Below are 22,622 nucleotides of genomic sequence, written 5' to 3'. Positions count from 1 at the left end.
CACCAATTCCTCATCATCTTTGCAAACTGAAACCAAGACAAGATGGCTGATCTATTGTCTAAGTATGGTGGGAAGAACTTCCAATCGCTACCAACCCCTTCTTTTGTAATACAGGAGGACAAGTTTAACAAGAATTGTAAGACCATGTTGAGCAGCGTGCATGACCTTGGTGTATCTAGTGGCAAAGAAATCCGTTTCCGTGCGCATGTCAAGACTCATAAGACTGCCCAGGGTACTTTTAAACAGCTAGGCTTTGATTTACCAGCTAGTAAAACGACTTCTAATGCAATCCTAATCTCTACTATTCGGGAAGCTCATGGATTATTAGACTATCAGGAATCAATTGGTAAAGAATACATCAAGGATATCTGCTACAGTCTTCCAGCATGTGTTTTACCCATCTTGGAACAACTGAGTATCTTGACAAGAAGGGTAGAGCATGTGAGGATATTTGTGGATAATGTGGAACACTTGGACAACCTAGTTAGATTTGGTAAACCTGCTAATCGTCAGAAATGGTCTGTATTTATCAAAGTAGACATGGGTACACATAGAGCAGGTTTAGTTGCTGATAGCGCCGAATTTTTAGAACTTCTACAAAAGACACTATCACCAGAAGTTACGGAAGTAGTTGAATTGTATGGATTTTATGCCCATGCAGGTCACAGTTATTCTTCAAGCTCTATGGAAGATGCTCACAAGTATCTGATTGATGAAATCAAAGCCGTCAATGATGCCGTCCAATTGTTGGGTCAACATGCACCTTCATTAGATCTTTCAAAACTGGTATTGTCCGTAGGTGCTACACCCACTTCCAATTCTTTAAGAATGGCAGACGAACCTGCTTTGACAAGTCTTATCAAGACAGATCTCGTAGGTTCTCTTGAAATTCACTGCGGTAACTACTGTGTCTATGATCTACAGCAATTATCAACAGGATGTATCAGAGACCATGACATTTCAGGATTTGTCCTTTCGACAGTCGTTTCCTCATATCAAGCAAGAAATGAAGTTTTAACAGATACTGGTGTTATGTCCCTGACTAGAGAGGCATCTAGGTTCCCAGGACATGGTCTATGTGTGAAATTAGAGGATATTCTTTATAAAGAACCATTTTCCCACCACTGGTACGTGGCCAGAGTCTCACAGGAGCATGGTATACTGAAGCCCTACGGGGACTCTAGTTCTAACACAAAGGACGTCAAGATCGGAAGTAAAATGGCTGTCTTACCGCAACATGCCTGCATCGTTATGGCTCAATTCCCCTACTACTTCGTAGTAGATTCACAAGGGATCGTGACTGACTTATGGACACCTTACCAAAAATGGTAGAATTTAACGCAAATACAAGACTACAATAAATAGTAATTATAAGAGAACAGCCTCAGTTGGTCATATTAAAACACCGCTGAAATAAGGTGGTGAAAAGGCCACGGTGAAATCCGCATTGACCCATCCTGAAGAATCAAAGATTCATCTAGATGGATTACTGAAAGGTTCAATTACCTTAAGCCTATCCTCATCGACTGTAATAGTTGATGGGGAGCTGGAAGTAAAGTTTAAGGAAGGGGGATTTTCTGAATTTTCAGCCCTTTTATACCTCTTGTCGAAAACTGGAATCACTATGGACGACGAAAATTTTTCAAGAAGGTGACAATCTCTTCTTAGTAGATAGCTAAATCGACTAGTTTAGTATAGAAAGGTAGTTAGGACCTTGACCGTTGAGAAGACTCCGAGGGATCCATCAACCGATGAACTCTATGTTACTGTCAGAAGTTGGTCAAGAAGAATTTCCTATAGTTTTGGCCCAGAGTGTCCATGACTCCCTCACTTCGAACAGAATAGAGTTTTTAAAAGAGCTACATCAATTAGTCCTTCAGGGGACCCTTGAGACACCTCAATTGTCTCAGATATCCGTTAATCTTTTAAAAACTTATAGCTCGTTCGAAGATGGCAAATCCAAAAAATTAGTGATTACCATTTTGTTGGAGATCTCAAAATTGGATGCTCGATTTTTAGAAAAATATGCACAATTTATCTTGGATCAAGTATCACCTAAACCTGGTTCCAAGGCGGTTGTAGACTATTTAAATTTGTTGGAATGGATCCATCTTTTTTTCAATGTTTTGGTTACTGATAAATCATTATTTGAACAAAATGTGGATAAATTAGTAGAGGCCCACTTATACACTTCCTTCGGTATTGAAGATAATTTAGATAAACAAGAAGAAGGTAAAAAATCAGGTGAAGGTCAAAATCAGCATAGAAGAAGAATCCGTCGTGCGCTATTGCAATTAACTACAAAATCGTTAGTTACCTGTGTGAAGAGTAATAACGATGCATTGTACTATTTCGATCAATTCGCGGAAAAGACTTTGGAGAGTTTCAACAAGAAAAAAGCTCCTGTTGCCGGTGTTGTGGTAATGGTAGGCGCTTTGGCACAAGCTTCAGTACAATTACTATCATCACAACCGGTCTTATTCCACTCCTTTAAAGAAAATCATACTCCTCCAATCACTGAGTTGATTGGTAAGGAAGTTATCGTAGGTAAGAACCCACCATCTGAATATTGTCTCAAGACCTGTTTGTCACCATTTTTAAAAGACTTCGTCACAGAAGACTTGTACAAGACTCATTTGGTGTCCAATTTGGAGAAAGCATGTTTGAGATCTCCAGAATGGGCTTTCAAAGTAGCAGAGGTATTGTATTCTGGTGTAAACAGTAAAAATGTTAACCTACTAAACATCTTCATTTCTACTAAATTAATGTCTCAATCGTTTTCATCATTCAAAAGCTCGAGAGGAGGTGTCAAAGCTGCATCTGTTAATTCTGTTTTGACTCTCTTATCAAGTCTTGAGATCGATAATACGTCCCCAGAAGATGCAATTAAGCTACTCAGCGAAATTTTTAAAAACATCAAGACAAACATGAACGCAGACTACAAATCATTAGCTTCTTCGATACTTTTGAAGATCCCTAACGTCTGGAATGAAGTGAACGAAAAGTTGGTATCTGAACTTTCCACGTATGTTTCGAAGGAAGTTAACGAAAATGCCCTTAGTAGCATGCTGGGTTGTTTTTTTACCCATTACTTTGTTCTGTCAGAACCTAGTGAAGCTCTCATCAAACTCGTTTCCAATGGTTTTGAAGAAAAGAAATCCCATTTAAAAAAAGTATGGTTTACTACGTTTGCATTGCACAGTCAGCTAGCTGCTGATAAGCTCTTACAACCCTTTGGCCACTACTGCGTGGAATTCGTCAAGGAAACACTTCAACACAGTCGAAGAAACGATCATTTCGCAGCCTTTGCCTCTTTTGAGTTTATTGACAGAGTAAACAATTCGCAATTGGTCGAATTACAAGGGGAGTTGGATGAAACTATTTCATCATTCCCTAGTCCTGCTCTTGGGGAATTCTTGTTGCAAATGACATTATCTACTTCTTTGAGCGTTCAACAACGTATTCGCTCAGTGGAACTATTAGAAAGATACTTCCAAAGGAAACCAGCACTGGTGGGAATTAACCTTATAGAGGCACTAGAAAAGAGACTCCAACAACCTGATGGTCCTGCGGAAGAAAGCATTTCTTACAAATATATTGTTCCTGTCTTCACAGCCATTTCGAGACCATCAGCTGACAAAGCAGGCCTAGTCGAGGTGTTGATCAAAACCTTCATTGTTTCTCAATATAGTGGATTCAATTTGAAGAATAGCTGGGCTAGTTTGGCACTGAATGCTCAAATGGATCCAGCTAGCCTGGTGCAAGAACATGCTAAGACCTTAATCAATAATGCTGTTGCAGTTCTTGATAATTCAGAATTTTCTCATACCCGATTTGGTTCATGTGCTGTTCAAGCTTTAGCATACGCATCGTTTATCAACAGTTCTGTTGTCAGCCCAATGTTAGCAGAATTACTGCTGAATGACTTAGAAGTTGAGCAAATATCGAGCTTTACAGCTGAAGATTTTGCAATTTGGCAAGGTAAAGAGGGAGAAATGGTTTTCGACATTTTAGAGAAAGACATCGATAAGAAGTTGGCGGACAAGAATACGAGAGATTACGAAACTTTGAAATGGGAACAGAGTATCAGAAAAGAACAAACAAAGAAGATAAATAGAAAGTTAACGAAGGAAGAACACGAATTGGTGAAGCAACAACTTGCTAAAGAATCTGATATCAGGAGCCAAGTCACAAAAATGACAGTGAAAGTTGATAGAGGTGTAAGACTTGTTCAACAACTTGCCCGTGATTCTGTCCAGGTGGACACCGGTATTCACGTCTGGCTCCCACCTGCTGTCACGAAGTTACTCGAGCTTTCTCAGAACAAAAACTCTTCGATATTCTTGGGTACCAGTGCTTTAGATGCCTTTTTAAGCCTTTCCTTAGATATTTCTGATAGATTGGGCTCAATGACCTTTTTTGTTGGGTTGGCAATATTGCGTGTGAAAAATGCTCATAACATTCCTTCCAACTTTTTGGAAGAGCCTCTTCATGAGCTCTTATCTAGAGTCCTTTTTAGAGTGAAGATAGTTTCTCAGCAAGTTGCTTTGGATTCTACGACTCTTATCTATATGCTACCATTGCTGGTTCACGTTTTGCAAGAGGGTAAACGTGTGGCAGTACTAAATGCCAACAAGCCTATCTCTAACAGCGAATTTGTGGAAGAGAGTAGCGAGGAGGAACATCTGTTACTGGCCATGGATATCATCTCATCACACGCAGAAGTCTTTTCAGATTCATCCATCCCAAGAGAATCAATTTTACAGGTTTTATTGTCACTATTGGCATTGCCTTCGAAGGCGAAAATGGCAAAGGACTGCTTCAATTCCTTGTGTCAAAGTATTTCCATAGCTCCAACAAACAAGGATCTTCAAATGCTTCTTTCAAACACTCTATCTCCAAATCAATTTGTGCGTTCTTCTGTTTTGGAAATAATCGACAATGAGTTTGAACTGGAACCTTTTATGTCTTATTCTGCTGAAATCTTCATCTGTAAGCACGATGTTGATGAAAACTGTCGTTCGACTGCTGATTTTATTTGGGATTTCAACAAATTTCAGGTTAATGAAGAACTACTTGCTACCTTGCTAACGTTCTTTAATCAATCGAATGATAGTTTAAGGGTTTTCACAGCCAAGGCATATGCAGATGGTGTTGAGCATTTGAAGAAATCAGCTGGCGACCAAGTGATTGACAAGTACTTGGGAATCCTAATGAACTTCTATTTGGAGAAGGCAAAGCCATTGGAGGATATCATCGATCAATACGGTCTGGTGGCTATTTCCGCATCAGAAAGAAAAGATCCTTGGGAAGATAGAAGTACTTCCGCTCTTGCTATGAAAGAACTTGTAACTAGTCTACCTGATGGTGGAGATACTGTGATAGAATTTATCCGATTTTTGATTGAAAAGGGTGCATTTGAAGATAGAGAGTTCTTAGTCCGTCAAGAAATGAAAGAAGCTGGTATTGAAGCCATAACTAAACATGGTGCTAAGAGAGTCGAAGATTTAATTCCAATTTTCGAAGCCGCTCTCACTTCGAACTCTGGGACTGTTGTGAAGGAGAACACCATTATTCTTTATGGTTCTCTTGCCAGGCACTTGAGCACGGATGATGAAAGAATTCACATTGTTATTGGTAGATTGTTGTCAACACTGGAGACTCCTTCAACCGAGGTTCAACATGCAGTCTCTGCCTGTTTATCTCCATTAGTTCCCTTGTTCAAGCAAAATGTCGAGCAGTACATCAATCAATTGATGGACAAATTATTGGATGTATCTGCCCCAACTTACGTGCAAAAGGGTGCCGCATGGGGTATTGCAGGTCTCGTGAAGGGTTATGGTATCTCTGCATTATCAAACTTTGATATTGTGAGAAACTTAATTGAAGCCGCAGAAGATAAAAAAGAAGCTAAAAAGCGCGAGTCGGTCGCTTATGCATTTGAATATCTTTCTATTTCGCTAGGCAAATTCTTTGAACCTTATGTCATTGAATTATTACCTAATATTCTAAAGAATCTTGGTGATTCTGTTCCTGATGTTAGAAATGCCACTGCTGATGCTACAAAGGCCATTATGGCCCACACCACCAGTTTTGGTGTTACTAAGTTGATCCCTGTAGCAGTCTCTAACATGGATGATATTTCTTGGAGAACAACAAGAGGATCTGTGGAACTCTTGGGTAATATGGCCTATTTGAATCCAACCCAGCTTTCAAGCTCTCTATCTACTATTGTGCCTGAAATTGTTGGGGTCTTGAATGATTCCCACAAGGAAGTCCGCAAAGCTGCAGATGAGTCATTGAAGCGTTTTGGTGAGGTTATTAGAAACCCTGAAATCCAGAAACTGGTGCCAGTTCTAATTAAGGCTATCGGCGACCCTACGAAATACACCGAGGAGGCTCTCGATGCTTTGATCCAAACCCAATTCGTTCACTACATTGACAGTCCTTCACTCGCCTTGATCATTCATGTGATCCACCGTGGTATGCATGATAGATCTGCCAATACCAAGAGGAAGGCTTGTAAGATCGTGGGTAATATGGCTATTTTGGTCGACACTAGGGACTTGGTTCCATACTTACAACAACTTATTGACGAAGTGGAAGTTGCTATGGTTGATCCAGTTCCTGCTACTAGAGCCACTGCTGCCCGTGCCTTGGGTGCGTTGGTTGAGAGATTAGGTGAAGACCAGTTCCCTGACTTGGTTCCTCGTTTGATGGACACCTTGAGCGATGACCAAAAATCAGGAGACCGTCTTGGTTCTGCACAAGCCCTTGCCGAAGTTATCAGTGGTCTCGGATTGCCTAAGCTGGATGAATTGTTGCCATCTATTATGGCTGGTGTAACGAGTTACCGTAGCTCTATTAGAGAAGGTTACATGCCGCTATTGGTCTTTTTACCAGTGTGTTTTGGTGCACAATTTGCTCCATATCTAAATCAAATTATCCAGCCAATCTTAGCCGGTTTGGCTGATAGTGAAGAAGGCATTCGTGACACTGCATTGAAGGCTGGTAGATTGGTTGTTAAAAATTATGCATCGAGAGCTATTGACCTGTTGTTACCAGAGCTTGAAAGAGGTATCTTTGATGAAAACGAACGTATCCGTCTATCTTCTGTTCAATTAACAGGTGATCTATTGTTCCAGGTTACCGGTATTTCTTCCAAGAACGAATTCTCTGAAGAAGACAATGAGTACAGCGGTCAAGTCACCGTCAAAATGGTCGGAGTTCTTGGCCAAGAACGCCGGGACAGGGTCATTTCAGCTTTGTTCGTGTGTAGAAATGATACGTCAGGTACTGTTCGTGCGTCTGCTGTTGATATTTGGAAGGCCCTTGTGCCAAATACGCCTCGTACTGTCAAAGAAATTTTGCCAACTCTGATCAGCATGGTTGTCATGCATCTGGCTTCTTCCTCGCACACTCTACGTCACATTGCCGCTCAAACCTTGGGTGATATGGTTCGTCGTGTCGGTGGTAATGCCTTATCACAACTGCTGCCAGTATTAGAAGAATCCTTAGAAGAGACCTCTGATCCAGACTCTAGACAAGGTGTCTGTGTTGCTCTACGTGAACTTATTGGATCCTCCTCCGCAGAATCTCTTGCTGACTACCAAACCATCATCGTCAACATCATCCGTGACACATTGGTCGACAGTAGTGATAGTGTCCGGAGATCTGCTGCATTGTGCTTTGACGCTTATCAAGAAGTGGATAGTAAGGTGGCAATCGATGAAATTTTGCCATATCTATTGAACCTGCTCGAATCATCTACAGTCTCGGACTGTGCTCTACTGGGTCTACAAGAAATTATGTCGACGAAATCCGAAATTATTTTCCCTATTTTGATCCCAACTTTGTTGGAACCTCCTATTGATTCATTCAGAGCTTCAGCTTTGAGTTCTCTATCTGCTGTGGCTGGATCGGCGCTTTACAAGCGTTTGTCAACTATCATCAATTCATTAGTCGATGCAGTAGTCGCCTGTGCTTCTGATGAGAAAATGCAGCAATCTATCAAGAGCGCATTAAACAGGATTTTCTTATCGGTCACTGATGAAGAAGGTTTACATCCACTCTTACAGCAAATCATGTCATTACTCAAACATGATGACTTCGAGAAGCGTGTTGTTGTGTTGGAAGTTTTGCCTAATTTCTTCAATGAAACAGTCTTGGATTATGATCTTTACACTGCTGACCTTGTCTCCAATGCAATTCTTTCCCTGGATGACAAAGACTTTAGATTTGTAAAGGGTTCCCATGATCTTTTGGTGTCAATCATTTCTAAACAAGATAAATCTAAATTGGATAGATTAGTCAAGCCTGCTAAGCAAGCTTTGCAAATGACTGGTAAGCCGGGCGAAGATCTTCCTGCATTTGCCTTGCCTAAGGGTCCAAACTGTATCTTGCCAGTATTTTTGCATGGTCTAATGTACGGTTCAAGTGATGAAAGAGAAGATTCCGCACTTGCAATCGCTGATGTGGTTTCGAAGACTCCTGCTACCAATTTGAGACCATTTGTTAGTGTCATTACAGGTCCATTAATTCGTGTTGTCGGTGAGAGATTCAACAGTGATATCAAAGCTGGTATATTATTTGCCCTCAACATTCTTTTCGCAAAGATCCCACAATTTTTGAGACCTTTCATTCCTCAATTACAAAGAACCTTTGTGAAATCTCTATCAGACCCATCTAACGAAACTTTGAGACTTCGTGCCGCCAAGGCACTTGGTACTTTAATTGAGTACCAGCCAAGGGTTGATCCATTGGTCGTGGAACTAGTTGCAGGTGCCAAACAGGCCACTGATGAAGGTGTGAGGACTGCAATGCTGAAAGCTCTATTAGAAGTGGTTACTAAGAGCGGGTTGAAGATGAATGAAAACTCGAAGGTGAGTATCGTAAACTTGGTGGAAGAGGGTCTAATGTCAAGTGATGACAAGCAAGCAGCAGCATACGCCAATTTGATTGGTTCTATATCCGAAACTTTATCCACTGAACAAGCTCAAAGAATCTTGAAAGAAAAGGTTTTGGATGCTGGTCTGGAAGGTGATTCAGGTAAATTCGGTATTTTGGCCTTGAACTCTTTCATTAAGGATGTTCCAGCACAAGTTGTAAATTGTGATCTATTGGATGAAATTGTTCACTATATCGTCAATGCCATCAAATCTCCTAGTGCCTATTTCAGCGAAAATGGTCTGTTAGCATCAGGGAAATTGTTATTATTACAAGGTGAAAAGAAATCTCCTTATTCCAAGATTGAAGCAGAAAGTCCACTAGACTTAGGTCAAAATAATATTAAATTGTTGGTGGAAGAATTGTCCAGAGCAACGCTAGCACCTGTGAGTACCTCTACTGATGCTAGAAGATTGACCCTTGTCATTTTAAGGACATTGACCAGATTTAGATTTGACGAATGTGTCAAACCATACTTGGATTTAGTGGGTGTTTCTGTTTTTTCATGTCTACGTGATACTATTATTCCCATTAAATTGGCAGCCGAGAAGGCTTATCTAGCCGTCTTCCGCCTCGTGGAAGAAGAAGACATGCAAACTTTCAACACCTGGTTTTCTGAATTTTCTTCCAAGGGTCCCTCTGTTACGAATGCTGCAGGCAATACTGTGCAATTGAGATCAATTGGTGACTACACTAGAAGAGTGGGTAAGAGATTGGCTAACGTGGAAAGAGAAAGAATTGCTGAAGGTGGTGATGCCGAAACGATGTTCAGTGACAGATTTGAAGATGAAAGAGAAATCTGGGCTGTTGGCGGTCTTGAGATCGAATAAGCGTAAAACAGTCATAATAGATTAACATATGTATATATATGTATATTTACAATTTCTTTAAGTATTGTGATCTTCTAGTTGATCTACAAGGAACCAGACTGCCCTCTCTAGCTGTGGAATCCTCTGCCACCACAGGATACCATTACAATCGCTACCAGAGCAAATAAATAGCCAGTCGATTAGCCTGAGTGATATTTGTCGACCAAATAGCTTGATAAGCAAATTAATACATAAAGCCAAGAGTAGCACTTGAGTAGCCTTTTTCAACAGAACAACATCATTGTTCATTATCTCCGTAGATGCGATATCTTCTGGCTTAGCCTAAGATGGTTTATAGCCTAACGTAATCTAGCTATATACCCAATGCAGTCTAATGCAGTGTAGCCTTGTATGGATGTTTATGAATAAACTTTAACCCTTTTGTGATCGGAGGGCAGTCTCTTTTGAGCCTACTATAATTGCGTTAATCAGTTCATCAATCGATGATCAAATGCAAGGTTGGATAGGATAGACATAAAAAGCTAGCTAACATCAATAAAAGTGATAGAGATGGTTGAGGATAAAAAGACAGTGACAATAAGAAAGAAGAGAAAGTATTCAAAATTAGGATGTAATGAATGTAAGAAACGCAAAGTGAAATGCGATGAACAGAAGCCAGAGTGCTGGCAATGCTCTCATCTGGGTAAGAAATGTGTTTATGACCAACCATCTAATGGACCTCCATACAAGTCAGTTAAATTTATTAATGCATCAAGTGAAGACATTTATTCGATTCAGTCAATATATGGTCCTAATACCAATGATAACGATAATGCTGATCATGGATATGAAGCACAAGAATTCTCAAATAATAATAGAGCGCCTCCAATCCAAAACGAAACACTAGCACTTGATAGTCAATTTTCAGATGGAGATTTTGCATCAGTCCTCAATGAGGCTACCGAATTGGCCAATGAGTTAGTCACCAGTATGGTGGATCCACCTCCGATGGATACTACACTCACTGGTGAACATATTCCTCAGATGCTGGGTGCTCAAAATTCTAGTACTAGTTGGGAAAACATATCCAAGGAGTTATTTATGTTATCAGAATTAGAATTATATTATTCAAGAGTATTTTACCATAAAGTTTCATTTTGGATAATGCCATTTGCTCCTTCACCAAGTAAAAACATTTGCAATGAAGTGTTATTCGATTTGTTGGTTAAAATTAATAGACAAGATAGTACTCAGTCTTCATGCTTACAAAGTGCGATGGTTTCCATTAGCGCCAAATACCTTTACAATACAACAAAACTAAAGGAACATGATGCAGTTAGGTGTGCTTTCCTAAAGAAAACAATTACACAATTAACCTCAGAATTTGATTCAATGCCGCATGATTACCTACTAGAATTAAAAATTGAAAGTTTGATCATATGTGTCTTATTGCTGACTTTAGATAGTTCAAGCTTTAAGACTAATGAAATGAGAATTCATTTACATGGAGCAAGTGTCTTGCTGCGTAAATACGAAGGACTTACAGAACAAGGTACAAGTGCATTCGATGATATTATGAAAAAGAAATGTTTATTACTAGCAAAGGCATGGTTTTGCACTACGGAGACAATAGCGTTTATTTCACTAGTAGGGACGGTTTCAGAAGAATGTGTTATCGATGATATGTTCACATTGGGTCTTCACTCTGCAGATGAATCAATGTTAAAGCAGATGGGCATCTTATATCCCAATGGTTATAACATTTTTCTTGGTCATTCCGGCGAAGTAATGGATCAATTGAAATTGATTATGAAATCTTTTGTGAGCCCAACTGCTGTGGATCCATATAATGACAAATTCTTCCAACTGATGATGTACACTGATGCAGCTAGAAAATTTAAATTTGTCGATAACGAATTTGCAAAAATTAGAATTGGAGGGGAATTTTTATCATCATACCATGAATCATGTTACGTTACTCATAAGAACGAAATTTATTCAGTTTTCGATGCCATGCAGCAAGGTATAGTGGAATGGGCGTTCATCTTTTTCTGTATGATTTATTTGAAATTATCGATGCATTGTGCTATGATTCAAAATAGTTCCAAAAGAATTTGGGATTTCATCTCATGGATATTTAAAGATGATGAATTGGATATCTTAGAAATTAACAAATTAATGGATGAAATAGAGTCGGGAATGCTGCTTACTTACGATCAACTCTCTTCAAGACGCTTAAATTTAGCATCAAAATTTATTATCCCAGAAATGCTTTTTGATTTTAGAGGTATGATGTTTCAACCAATGTTCCTGATATGCGCAACCGTGTTGCAAATGGAAGATATCGTTTTACTTCGAATAATGCGAATAAAAGTCTTAGCATTCTGCGAATGTCTCATAGAAAATATAGGAGCAGAAAGTGGTAAATCCTCTGTGGAACTTTTATTTAAAAGATGGCGCCTTCTGAAAGAGGGTAAAAATTTAAACGCAGAGGACTGCTTGAAGAACGATGGCGCTCTGCCATTCTCATGAAGACTATATTCTAATCTCTTGCCCTTTGGTATCATGTGGTGTTCATAAATAACCCGTTGCTATCATACTTTTGTAATCTCTGTACAAATTACGGTCATTTTTTAATCAGCTTTTTCTATAATATATATATACATATATAAAGGTCCATACACATTTAGGAATTCATTTTATTATTACATCATCTCGCCTAACTTGGCATTATCCTTTTCAATTTGTTCCAACCTCAAAGTATCGTTTTCCTCATTTAATTCTCTTATAGCCTCTTCTTCTTCTTCCGTCAATCCACTAATATCTTGAGTAGGTATTATCTCTGCATCCATCCATACACTTGGAGCACCCTTCATATACCTTATACTTTCCAAAGATCGTATTCTGATATCTTCTAAATATTTTTTACCGTTTTTATTTTCGTACAATTCATCTAGTACTGGGTACAACGAATAATCAGGACCGAATCTATCGCGGAATGGAATTCCTTCAGGTAAATCCTTTGGCAAAAGTACATTGTTTAAAATTCCCGTTTCATAAGTCCATAATCTAGAAACATTCCTTGGTGTATATCCACCACCCCCCACCACTAACATTGGTAATCCAAATGATCTAACAAAATTAACACATTCACCATGAGCTTTGACGTTTAAATTGAAACAACCTAGCCTATCATGACCCAAAGAATCTGCACCACATTGTTGAACAATAACAGTCGGCTTATAAGAAGTGATTAAGGGGTCGATAATCGATTTGAAAAGATTAATGTAGGAATCATCATCAATACCATCTTGCAATGGTACGTTTAGGGCAAAATGCTTACCTCTTGCACATCCAACTTCATCATGATTACCGGTACCCGGGAAAAATTCGCCATTGTACTTGTGGAAAGATACTGTGTAAACCCTATCAGTGGTATAGAAGGCCTCTTGTACACCGTCACCATGGTGTAGATCAATATCAATGTATAAAACTCTTGGATGATATCGCAGTAAATTTAAAGTTGCTAGTACAATGTCATTCACGTAACAAAATCCGGAAGGATTACTCTTCTTTGCATGATGTAATCCACCGGACCAATTAATGGCAATATCGGATTGGTCATTAATAAGTTTCCTAGAAGCATCAAGAGATGCACCTGCATATAAGGAGCTGTAATCGTAGAGATTGGGGAAAATCGGACAGTCATCTCCAATGTTAAACTTCTCTAGCGTACCTCTTGGTAATTTATTCAAATTCTCTGGTGTGACTCTCTTCATGAAATCCACGTATTCTTCACTATGGAACGCTGTCATCTCTTCCCAGGTGGCAACACGGGTTTCATAAAGATCCATGATTTTGTGCAATCCATATGACGATACCAAATGATCCGTCAGCATTAATCTGAATGGCTTCATAGGGTGTTTTGTACCATAGTGATAGTTGGAAACCTTGGGATTAAAATGGTAGGAAACTCTCGGACAGTAAGAAGATCCAAATTGGAACCCTGGCTGCTCCTTCTCTGTCTTTATATCATACTGAAACGTCGACATGGAACGATAAACGGTCTGTTCATTTATGTTGTCTTGTTGTAAGGCTCATCGCTAATGATCGCTAATTAGCTATTCATGTTGGAAGTTTAGAACTCATCGCGCAAGTAGTCATAGAGTACGAGTCATTACAGGAGTACCCCATTGAACTCATCTAGAGATCTTGAGACCCATTTCAGTCGATTCTGCTAATCTTAATTGACCAGAGAACCATTTATTTCTTCTCTTCTTATCTGTCTTGTTCGCCGCACCTTTGTAACAAATCTAACCCTTTAACTGAATTGATACAACATAGAGCCGTATCATTCTCCTAACTGTAACCTGTGAACTGTGTTCTGCTACAACTTGAGATACCAGTGAGCACCAAATCAGAATTGCAAGGCTTCCATTACACAAGATTTTGAACCTTTTTTTGGATTGTTTGACTGTAGTGATACGGATATAAAACACACGATCAAGAAGTTGTTAAGTACAAGAACACTGCTGGAAAACCGATTACTAGAAAGATAGATCGCTTGTAACCTTCCTGTGGTACTGTGAGTTCAAGGGATGGTAAACTTAGAGCTGGTCAGGTTTCTCATTGAAAACCACCAGGAATTGACTTCCGTGCCGCTGTCGGGACAACTTAGAGATGTGTTCTCCTTATTCTTAACCGATCAGAGGAGTCAATGGGGTTCCAAATACGCTGCAATGAGTATTCAAGAGTTTATTCAGGATTTGTCAGAAGTAAATGAACTGGCACCAAACTCTTTGACTTTCCAAGATGAATCGTTTGTAGCTATGGATGATCGAAGGATCGAATTCATCGATGTATACGCATTGAAAATCCTCTACGATATTTGCAGGCAGGATTTTAGCGGATCAAACCAGGCGTCGAAGGGATCGAGGGGGCAGCAACAACCACAGCAGGATCCTTCACTTCTAGATCGGTTTATGACAGCTTTGGATTGCGATACCAAAGATGAAGATTCTGAATTACTATCACGTCAGATGTTATTGCAAAGATTGGAAAAAACGCTGGCCCATAAACCAGCATCTGTACAATTGGGGAAAGAAAGAGCACGCATGACTGTACCTCAATCCGAATTTATCCCAGTTTGCAATAGTGAGAAGCATGCACACATCCTATCCACATCTGTGAACACTTCTGGCAACCGGATTATATCCATCCAATGGTCCAGGATCAATAAGTTTGAAAACGAAAATAATGGATTCACCCATTGTTTGCAAACTAAGATTCACTATGTGCCCAATTTAAATACACATACTGAGAGAAGTTTGGGCGATTGTTCATATTTGGATACTTGCCATAAGCTTAACACCTGCCGGTATGTGCACTATTTGCAATACATCCCAGAAGTTCTCAAGGAAAAGATTGCTGAAGAAACCAAACTTGCTAATAGACAGATTAACCAACAGAAACGTATACCATTTTACACTTTGGGGAATTGTTGTGCAGATATCTCTAAATCTCTCTTGCCGCCACAATGGATTCGTTGTGATGTGAGGAAATTCGATTTTAGCTGTCTGGGTAAATTCTCCGCCGTAATTGCAGATCCCGCGTGGAATATTCACATGAACTTACCATATGGAACTTGTAACGATATTGAACTATTAGGATTACCGCTCGAAAAATTACAAGATGAAGGAATTCTATTTTTATGGGTTACCGGACGTGCAATAGATTTAGGTAAAGAATCGTTAGAAAAATGGGGGTACAGGGTAGTTAATGAAATTTCATGGGTAAAGACAAATCAGTTGGGACGTACCATTGTTACCGGCAGAACAGGTCATTGGCTAAATCATTCAAAGGAACATCTATTGGTTGGGTTGAAAGGAAACCCACAATGGCTCAATAAACAGATAGATTCCGACATTATTGTCTCTATCACCAGAGAAACCAGCAGAAAACCTGACGAGCTGTACGGTATGATTGAAAGATTGGTTGGTAGACATGCTCGAAAATTAGAAATTTTTGGTAGAGACCATAATAAAAGGCCAGGTTGGCTAACCATTGGAAATCAAGTAACGGGGACTTGTATTCGTGAACTAGAAGTTAAAAAAAGGTATGACAACTCCATCGCATCTTAAAGCGGAGTTCATCCCAATATTCTGGAAATGTGTTTCTACTCTATTGTTTCCAGCGAGCGTAAATCCCATTCTATTGATTGTTCCAGTCTTTCTATATCAATATGGGAATGAAATGGTCACGTGGAAGGGAAGGCTTCGTGAAACGGGGACTTATAGCTCTGGTTACTGCATGCTCGAGGGTAATACGTGGGATTGGGACTATTGCTCGATAGAAATTGATCAAAAGTCTGAGTGAGATTCATGGTTTAGTCACTAGTTGGCACCAACGTTCATTTACAATTTTTAGGATCAATCCATTTGCACAAACTCATTACTGAAGTACAACCGCCCATTATGGGGACTAAATAAATAATCTCTAGTCGTTTATATGACAACTTAACCGCCCAAGCTTATTACGCAGAGTGCGAAGCCCTAATCACGTGATCATCGGCCAATGGTGCACTTTCCTTAAAAATAGGGCTTCCCCCGATATTTTTTTCACCAGATTTTATCCTTTGACCGAAAGACTAAACATACGCCAGCTTTTGGATTCAAGTACGAGCTCACATGAATCGTTGAAGAATCAGCTAAGCTCGATACAGATTGGATTATAGTTGTGATTCGTAATGTCTTCTCAAATTCTTAGACAAACCATCAGAAGATACTCTTCTTTGCCAAAATACGCCCTTGAACCTGCTTTTAAAAATGTGGACGTTAAGGCAGCTAATGCATTTAAACATGAATTAGAGGCTTCTCAACACCATGCTAAGGATACTTCAAAATTCTGGATTAGAATCACTGCTTTCGTTGCAGTTCCTGCAGTTGCTTTGACTGCTATCAACACTTATTTCGTTGAAAAGGAACACGCTGAACACCGTGAACATTTGGAACACATTTCTGACGAAGACTGGCCAAAAAATTATGAGTACATGAACATTAGATCCAAACCATTCTTCTGGGGTGACGGTGACAAGACTTTATTCTGGAATCCAATTGTTAACAGACACATCCGTCATGAATAAGATGCATTTTAATACAATGGAGTATTAGGAATAGGTAAATACAGCACAAGATTTCATTTTATTTATATGAATTTTATTAATATTATTATTATTATTATTATTAGTATTTAACATGCAGAGTGTTATTGTTATTGTTATTAGTAACAACTGTAGCAGCAGCGGTGCGGGAGAGATCAGAACTTCACAAATATGAAATAAATATATCGAACTGTAAAAGGAATGAAGGAGAGAAGGGAAAAAAAGTACTATCTAACACATATATAAATCAGTCTATGCGGGATGGGACTTAGGATGCAGAAAAGATGAACAAATTATTTGTTGCCGCGATAGCAATGCTATTTTCTCGAGGGTGCCATGAAAAATGTAAAATACTTTTCTTAAAATCGATATCATCCCCCCATTCTTTATTTCTAGCCGACCTTTGTGATAATGTTCCAAATCTTTTGCTCTTAAAGGCGCTTTTATCCGCTTGAAGCACAATTTCCTTATTGTTTTCCTGTTGTTGATGCGAATGTTGTTGTTGCTGTTGCTGTTGTATATTTGATGATGGGTTTTGTTGTTGTGAAGATGCTGTTGATGTTGGATCATCAAAGCTGCTTCGGCTACCATTACTACCACGACGATATGATGATGACGCCCTAGAACCGTTCGATGAATTACTACTGCTAAAACTACCTTTCTTCTTATCGTTAAACTGAACTTTACGGCTATTATCATTGAAATTTTTAACGACTCCACCGCTATCATCACCAGTCGATATCACGTTAGGATAAATCATAAAATTGTTATTGTAAGAACCAGTCATTACACTTGAACTATCACCACTAAAGCAGACTTCAAATTTATCAAAGATAGCATCATTTTCATAAGTATCACTTAACCTTTCCTTTAACTGGTCGTGAACATTTATTGTCTTTAATGGTTTACTATCCATATTAACATCCCAAATTTTTACCGTTAAATAATCCCTTGATGCAATGTATCTACCATCAGGACTAAATTTAACATCGCATATCGATGACGTGATTTCTGTGAAGAAATTGTGATTAATTGGATCAAGATACTCTTCAAAAGTCTTTGTTTTATAGTCACAAAGAGCATTTTGTCTCATGTCACAAAGCTTGACCGTCCCCTTTGAAGAAGAATACATGAACAAATTACAATGTAAGGGGTGGAATTCTGCACTTGTGATAACCTCTGTCAATTCTTCCATATTAGCAGGTTTGATGTCAACAATGTTAAAGGATTGATCAGGAATATCTAAATTCCAAAGGTTAATTCTGAGGTCATCTGCACTTAAAAATGTCTCTTGATCGGAATTTGGTGATATCGAATTGATGTGATAAGTATGAGCGTTCGAGTAAACTTTCTTGGGGGCAGCCGCTATAATCTTATCGTGCTGAGACAATCTTGGTAATTTTAAATTTTGTAGTGATAAAACTGCTCTAGCAGATCCACCCCCACCATTGCCGTTATTCCCACTATGGCTGCCTGCGAATCTTGGTAATGCCATTCCATCGGAGAGGTTATTTTCACTGACCAATTTAACATTCTTCTCATAGACTTTCCAAAGCTTTATCGTCTTATCATTGGTGCTCAGTATAAAATGGGATCTTTGGGAAGGACGTAACCATTTAATCTGGTTGATTTTTTCTTCAATTTCTAAAGATTTCAAGTAATCAAACTCTGCATCATGACTTTGAAATTCTGTGAGAAATCTGTACTCACAATGTTTACTATTGTTTTTCTCGAATAAAACCACACGACCACCCCTATCACCTGTAGCCAAATAATCTCCTGAATGATCAAATTCAACTGCAGTTATAATATCTGCCTCGGTAACTACAATATCAGCTTTATCGCCGAAACACTGGCTAAACTTGAAATCAAAATTGTCCTGTGACATGCCATTCAATCAATTCGTGAGTCAGAGAGGGGGAAAGAAGATGATAGAGAAGGAAAAACCAATGTGTGTACACTACAAATATCTTTGAGCGTGAGAGGTACCTTGACGCAATAGACTCCCAATATTCACTAAAGAAGGGTGATAGAAGGAACGATAAAAATAAGCAACAACACTCCTTAGTTCAGGAGAATAGGAAACAGTTACTTCGTGTTGTCTAGTGGGAAACAGTTGTTCTTGGACCAATTGTCAAAATTGTGATGACAAAATTCCTTCTAAATGTTAATTCTTGTATGAATCTAGTCTCAAAAGAGGGCAAGTACCTTTAAAATGCAACTCCAGTATATGAAATTGGTCAGAAGTTCCTTAGGGGTGACGGTTGAAAATCTTTTATTTTTTTTCCTTTTGGCTTCGACAAGGCGGAACGCGTCGTTTCTCACGATCAAAGGGAAATCTGATCAATCGATTCTAGAGAGTATGAGGAATGCACTACACGTCATTACAAGACAATACTACAAGTGGAATAGGAACGTTTGCTACTGGCCCCAAATAATACCCCATATATCAAGCTATTGGGCCCTCCGCGAACTATCATTACTATTATCTTCTTACTAAACGACAATGTTGAGCTTTACACTACATACATATGAATGATATAGCCTGTGCTATGCTTACAAAGCCTTCTTGGCGGCATCGGCAGGGGAGACTCTGTTGTCCCTGTTGAATCTTTGCCTCTGAGGAGGAGTTCTGATTCTTCTGTCAGCTCTAGATCTGACTCTCACGATTCTTGCGTGAATAGCACAAGAAACACAGTAGTGCAACTTGTTGTAAGTCTTTGGAAGAGCGTATTCAGCGTAGACAGAAGCCTCGGACATGTCTCTGATGGCAGCAGCTTCAACGATGTTTCTGATAGCCATTCTCTTGATGGCCTTATCCTTAGGGACACTCTTAGAGCAGTTAACGCATCTAACTGGTTTGACGTGACCTCTACCGTTCTTGTTTCTACCGTTGGAAGCTCTCTTCTTAGGCATCTGTAAAAATTGGTGTTAGTAACACGTACTGATATTGATAATCAACGACAACTGGCGATAGCGGTTTCACATACCTTTGACTGTGGTTCGTTTTCGATTTTGTGTACTAGAGTGACGAGGATAGTATGGTTGAAACATTTACTATATAAAAATGAGTTTGCGTCGGGGGGTGAGGAGTACAGACCCGGTGTGCGACCGAAGTGCGGGTGCGTCCCGGAGCTTAGTCCTCCCCGAACATCCTGCTGTAGGCGGAGGGGCTCTGCCTAGAGGCTACGCTCTCCCTCGCTAGGTCCCCGCCTGGACCACTCTCAGACTCCTGCCTAGGCTAACTAGCGGCTGTCTTATTTTTTTTTCACGCTCGGAGGACAACGCGGTATCAGAAAGGAAATGATATGGAGAAGCTGAAAATGCCATTCAGTAGGTGTCTGGATGTTGGCGTAATGTATGGGTGACAGTCATTTTTACATAGCCGCTGAGAACAAGATGACTTCTTGGCATCCGCATCCTGAAGCCTTAACTTCTATATGTATTTGTTGTTCTTTTAGATGTATGTATATGTAAAAAGATATATTGTCAATTTCTAAGCTTTTTCAAATACGAATCAGTATGCAATAACGTATACTCTTGAAAGTTTACCAAATCAAATATTTCTTTCTTCTCTTCTTTGGAACATGACATTAAATAATTTATTCAAGTTTACCCATTAAAACCATGGAAATTGGAATTTACAAAAAATAAATAGATCCCCGTTATTCTCCTTAATGGTGACTATGTCCGTGAGGAACACCGACTGGGTTCACTTTGTAAACAGATCCACATTCCCAACATCTAGCCACTTGGTTAACGGTTGGTTTTAGCCACATAATAGTATGAGAATCGGCAGGAGAACCGGTACAACCAACATAACGGTAGTCTTCGTAGGATTCTAAAACGATTGGGTCAGCCATAGTACCCTTTCTGGATGAATCCAATGGCTTAGTGTCGAAGAATTCTACACCTTCAAGTTTACCCAATAATTCCAATCTTTCTAAACCGGTGGCTTGTTCCAAATCGGTTGGCACGGTACCTTCCTTAGCACCAGGACCAATTAAGGTTTCATTGTCTTTAACTTCAGCAAGGGAACTTGCAGTTTTATTTGTGGGTTTGGATTGTAGAAAGACTCTTGAAGTGCTAAAAGCTCTAGTAGCAGGAGTAACAAATCTTAATGACTGGCGTAGAGACAACATTCGGAACGATATTACTGGTACAAGTTTTTTGAACTAGTCAAAGGATAAATTTTCGGAAATGAAGGGAATATGAGCAAAAAGTCTATTGACAACGATCTATATGTGCCAATATGGTTAACCCATCACTTTACGATTTCTTGGAAGGACGTTTTTCATTTGGTGATTTTTTTTCCCACCTTCCTTACTCACTTCCAGCTCTGGCCACGTGAAAAATGAGGATCTCTCATTGGCCGCTGGTCAGGTGGGAGGAAACATAGCTAGGGCTTCCTTGGACTACTGAATAGCTATATATTGACCGGGGTATTGATTGGTGTAGAAAGAGTTAGGAAGCGATCTTTTAGTTCTTCCTCTTGCTTATGTTTCTGTCTCTTTGTTACCGCTCTGCGCGGCGCTATCTCTGTCACTAATTAAATACAATGAATAACTAGGTAGCGCTTCAGACAACTCTTGATAGGGGATCCGTTTTCCCGCCACTAGTAGCCTCTAGGATATTGGCCAGTGCTAGTTCACAGCTCTGGTAAAACACTTGCACTGTACTGCTACCGATGTGTGGAGTTACCGTTGTATACTTGATATCATCTCTCAGTTCTTGATCCACTATAGGTTCGTTGTAAAAAACGTCTTCTCCCAGATGGCGTAGTTTACCCTTTTGGAGAGCTTCGTGGACTTGGTCTCTGTGTAAAATGCTGCCACGGCCTATATTGACAATTACAAGTTCAGGACCATTACAATGTGATAAAAAGTGATTATCGATCAAGTGTTTAGTTTCGTCGGTCAGTGGTAGTGCGATCACAATAGCATTGAATTGCCACAAGTGTTCATATAAGGTATCATCTAATTTGTGGAAAATCCAACCGTGTTTGGTTGATACCTCTGGATCTTGCATACGTTTGGAATAGTGAATTTCCATTTCAAGCCCGTATTGTAATTTGAATCCAATGCGCTTACCAATACTACCCAATCCAAGGATTAGGCATTTTTTACCACGGGGGGACTCAACTTTCAGACCTTGTAATTCATGACCGAATGCAAACCCTGGTTTACCCAACGCTTCACTTCTAGCGGCAAGCGTGGTATCATTCTTCCTTGTTAGGGATTGCTGATATGAAAATTTCCTAAATCCTTCGAGGATGTGCCACAATGCACTATCTGCTACATCGTTACCAACCTGGCTCCTTTGGAAGTCTTTTAGTTCGTTCCCATAGATAATGTTATCATCCTGATATTTGTAAAGTTGTATCCCGTGCTTCGAGAGACAATCAAGATCGAATCCATTATGACCCCTTGAACAAATTGCAATACATTTTAAGTTCTTGGGGAACAGCTCGTGTTCGATTAAGTCCTGTTGAAGACCACCAATGGGTATAAATGCTGGATATCCACCGTAGATGGCCCTTATATCATGCGCTTGATGGTTTGCCAAGAACTGCAAAAAAGAATCCTTAGATTCTATGACGTGGGTCAATGTGTGGAATCTATCGTTAAACTGAGACGAACGTAGTATGTGAGATTCCTGGTTAGGTGCTGCAACAAACAGCACTGTTGGCTTATCTAGCATTGTTTGTT

General features: G+C 39.5%; 10 protein-coding genes and 1 non-coding gene across 11 annotated transcripts; 5 read left to right on the top strand and 6 right to left on the bottom strand.

Moving 5' to 3' along the window:
• Positions 1-42: 42 nt before the first annotated feature.
• Positions 43-1,332, top strand: DSD1 (D-serine ammonia-lyase DSD1; the record flags this gene model as incomplete). The annotated part of the gene is made up of 1 exon (XM_002498779.1): positions 43-1,332. One exon carries the CDS (start codon positions 43-45, stop codon positions 1,330-1,332), a length of 1,290 nt encoding a protein of 429 aa, XP_002498824.1.
• Positions 1,333-1,378: 46 nt separating this feature from the next.
• On the bottom strand, positions 1,379-1,530 carry SNR4. The gene has a single exon (XR_002648435.1). It is a non-coding gene; the product is annotated as a snR4 (small nucleolar RNA).
• A 221-nt stretch (positions 1,531-1,751) lies between these two features.
• GCN1 (Gcn1p) lies at positions 1,752-9,776 on the top strand (the record flags this gene model as incomplete). The annotated part of the gene is made up of 1 exon (XM_002498778.1): positions 1,752-9,776. The coding sequence occupies one exon, from the start codon at positions 1,752-1,754 to the stop codon at positions 9,774-9,776; it is 8,025 nt and encodes a 2,674-aa protein (XP_002498823.1).
• Positions 9,777-10,325: 549 nt separating this feature from the next.
• On the top strand, positions 10,326-12,287 carry ZYRO0G19338g (Zn(II)2Cys6 transcription factor; the record flags this gene model as incomplete). The annotated part of the gene is made up of 1 exon (XM_002498777.1): positions 10,326-12,287. One exon carries the CDS (start codon positions 10,326-10,328, stop codon positions 12,285-12,287), a length of 1,962 nt encoding a protein of 653 aa, XP_002498822.1.
• A 173-nt stretch (positions 12,288-12,460) lies between these two features.
• On the bottom strand, positions 12,461-13,807 carry HOS2 (histone deacetylase HOS2; the record flags this gene model as incomplete). The annotated part of the gene is made up of 1 exon (XM_002498776.1): positions 12,461-13,807. The coding sequence occupies one exon, from the start codon at positions 13,805-13,807 to the stop codon at positions 12,461-12,463; it is 1,347 nt and encodes a 448-aa protein (XP_002498821.1).
• A 546-nt stretch (positions 13,808-14,353) lies between these two features.
• IME4 (mRNA (N6-adenosine)-methyltransferase) lies at positions 14,354-15,895 on the top strand (the record flags this gene model as incomplete). Its single annotated transcript, XM_002498775.1, has 1 exon — positions 14,354-15,895. One exon carries the CDS (start codon positions 14,354-14,356, stop codon positions 15,893-15,895), a length of 1,542 nt encoding a protein of 513 aa, XP_002498820.1.
• A 605-nt stretch (positions 15,896-16,500) lies between these two features.
• On the top strand, positions 16,501-16,896 carry COX13 (cytochrome c oxidase subunit VIa; the record flags this gene model as incomplete). Its single annotated transcript, XM_002498774.1, has 1 exon — positions 16,501-16,896. The coding sequence occupies one exon, from the start codon at positions 16,501-16,503 to the stop codon at positions 16,894-16,896; it is 396 nt and encodes a 131-aa protein (XP_002498819.1).
• A 286-nt stretch (positions 16,897-17,182) lies between these two features.
• CDC55 (protein phosphatase 2A regulatory subunit CDC55) lies at positions 17,183-18,802 on the bottom strand (the record flags this gene model as incomplete). Its single annotated transcript, XM_002498773.1, has 1 exon — positions 17,183-18,802. The coding sequence occupies one exon, from the start codon at positions 18,800-18,802 to the stop codon at positions 17,183-17,185; it is 1,620 nt and encodes a 539-aa protein (XP_002498818.1).
• Positions 18,803-19,470: 668 nt separating this feature from the next.
• On the bottom strand, positions 19,471-19,830 carry RPS26A (40S ribosomal protein eS26; the record flags this gene model as incomplete). The annotated part of the gene is made up of 1 exon (XM_002498772.1): positions 19,471-19,830. One exon carries the CDS (start codon positions 19,828-19,830, stop codon positions 19,471-19,473), a length of 360 nt encoding a protein of 119 aa, XP_002498817.1.
• A 758-nt stretch (positions 19,831-20,588) lies between these two features.
• On the bottom strand, positions 20,589-21,056 carry COX4 (cytochrome c oxidase subunit IV; the record flags this gene model as incomplete). The annotated part of the gene is made up of 1 exon (XM_002498771.1): positions 20,589-21,056. The coding sequence occupies one exon, from the start codon at positions 21,054-21,056 to the stop codon at positions 20,589-20,591; it is 468 nt and encodes a 155-aa protein (XP_002498816.1).
• Positions 21,057-21,492: 436 nt separating this feature from the next.
• On the bottom strand, positions 21,493-22,614 carry ZYRO0G19184g (putative hydroxyacid dehydrogenase; the record flags this gene model as incomplete). The annotated part of the gene is made up of 1 exon (XM_002498770.1): positions 21,493-22,614. The coding sequence occupies one exon, from the start codon at positions 22,612-22,614 to the stop codon at positions 21,493-21,495; it is 1,122 nt and encodes a 373-aa protein (XP_002498815.1).
• Between the last annotated feature and the right edge of the window lie 8 nt (positions 22,615-22,622).

Source organism: Zygosaccharomyces rouxii (genome assembly GCF_000026365.1).
Source record: "Zygosaccharomyces rouxii strain CBS732 chromosome G complete sequence".
NCBI lineage: Eukaryota > Fungi > Ascomycota > Saccharomycetes > Saccharomycetales > Saccharomycetaceae > Zygosaccharomyces > Zygosaccharomyces rouxii.
The sequence above is the reverse complement of the archived record's forward strand: the minus strand, read 5'-3'. Positions and strand labels throughout refer to the sequence as shown.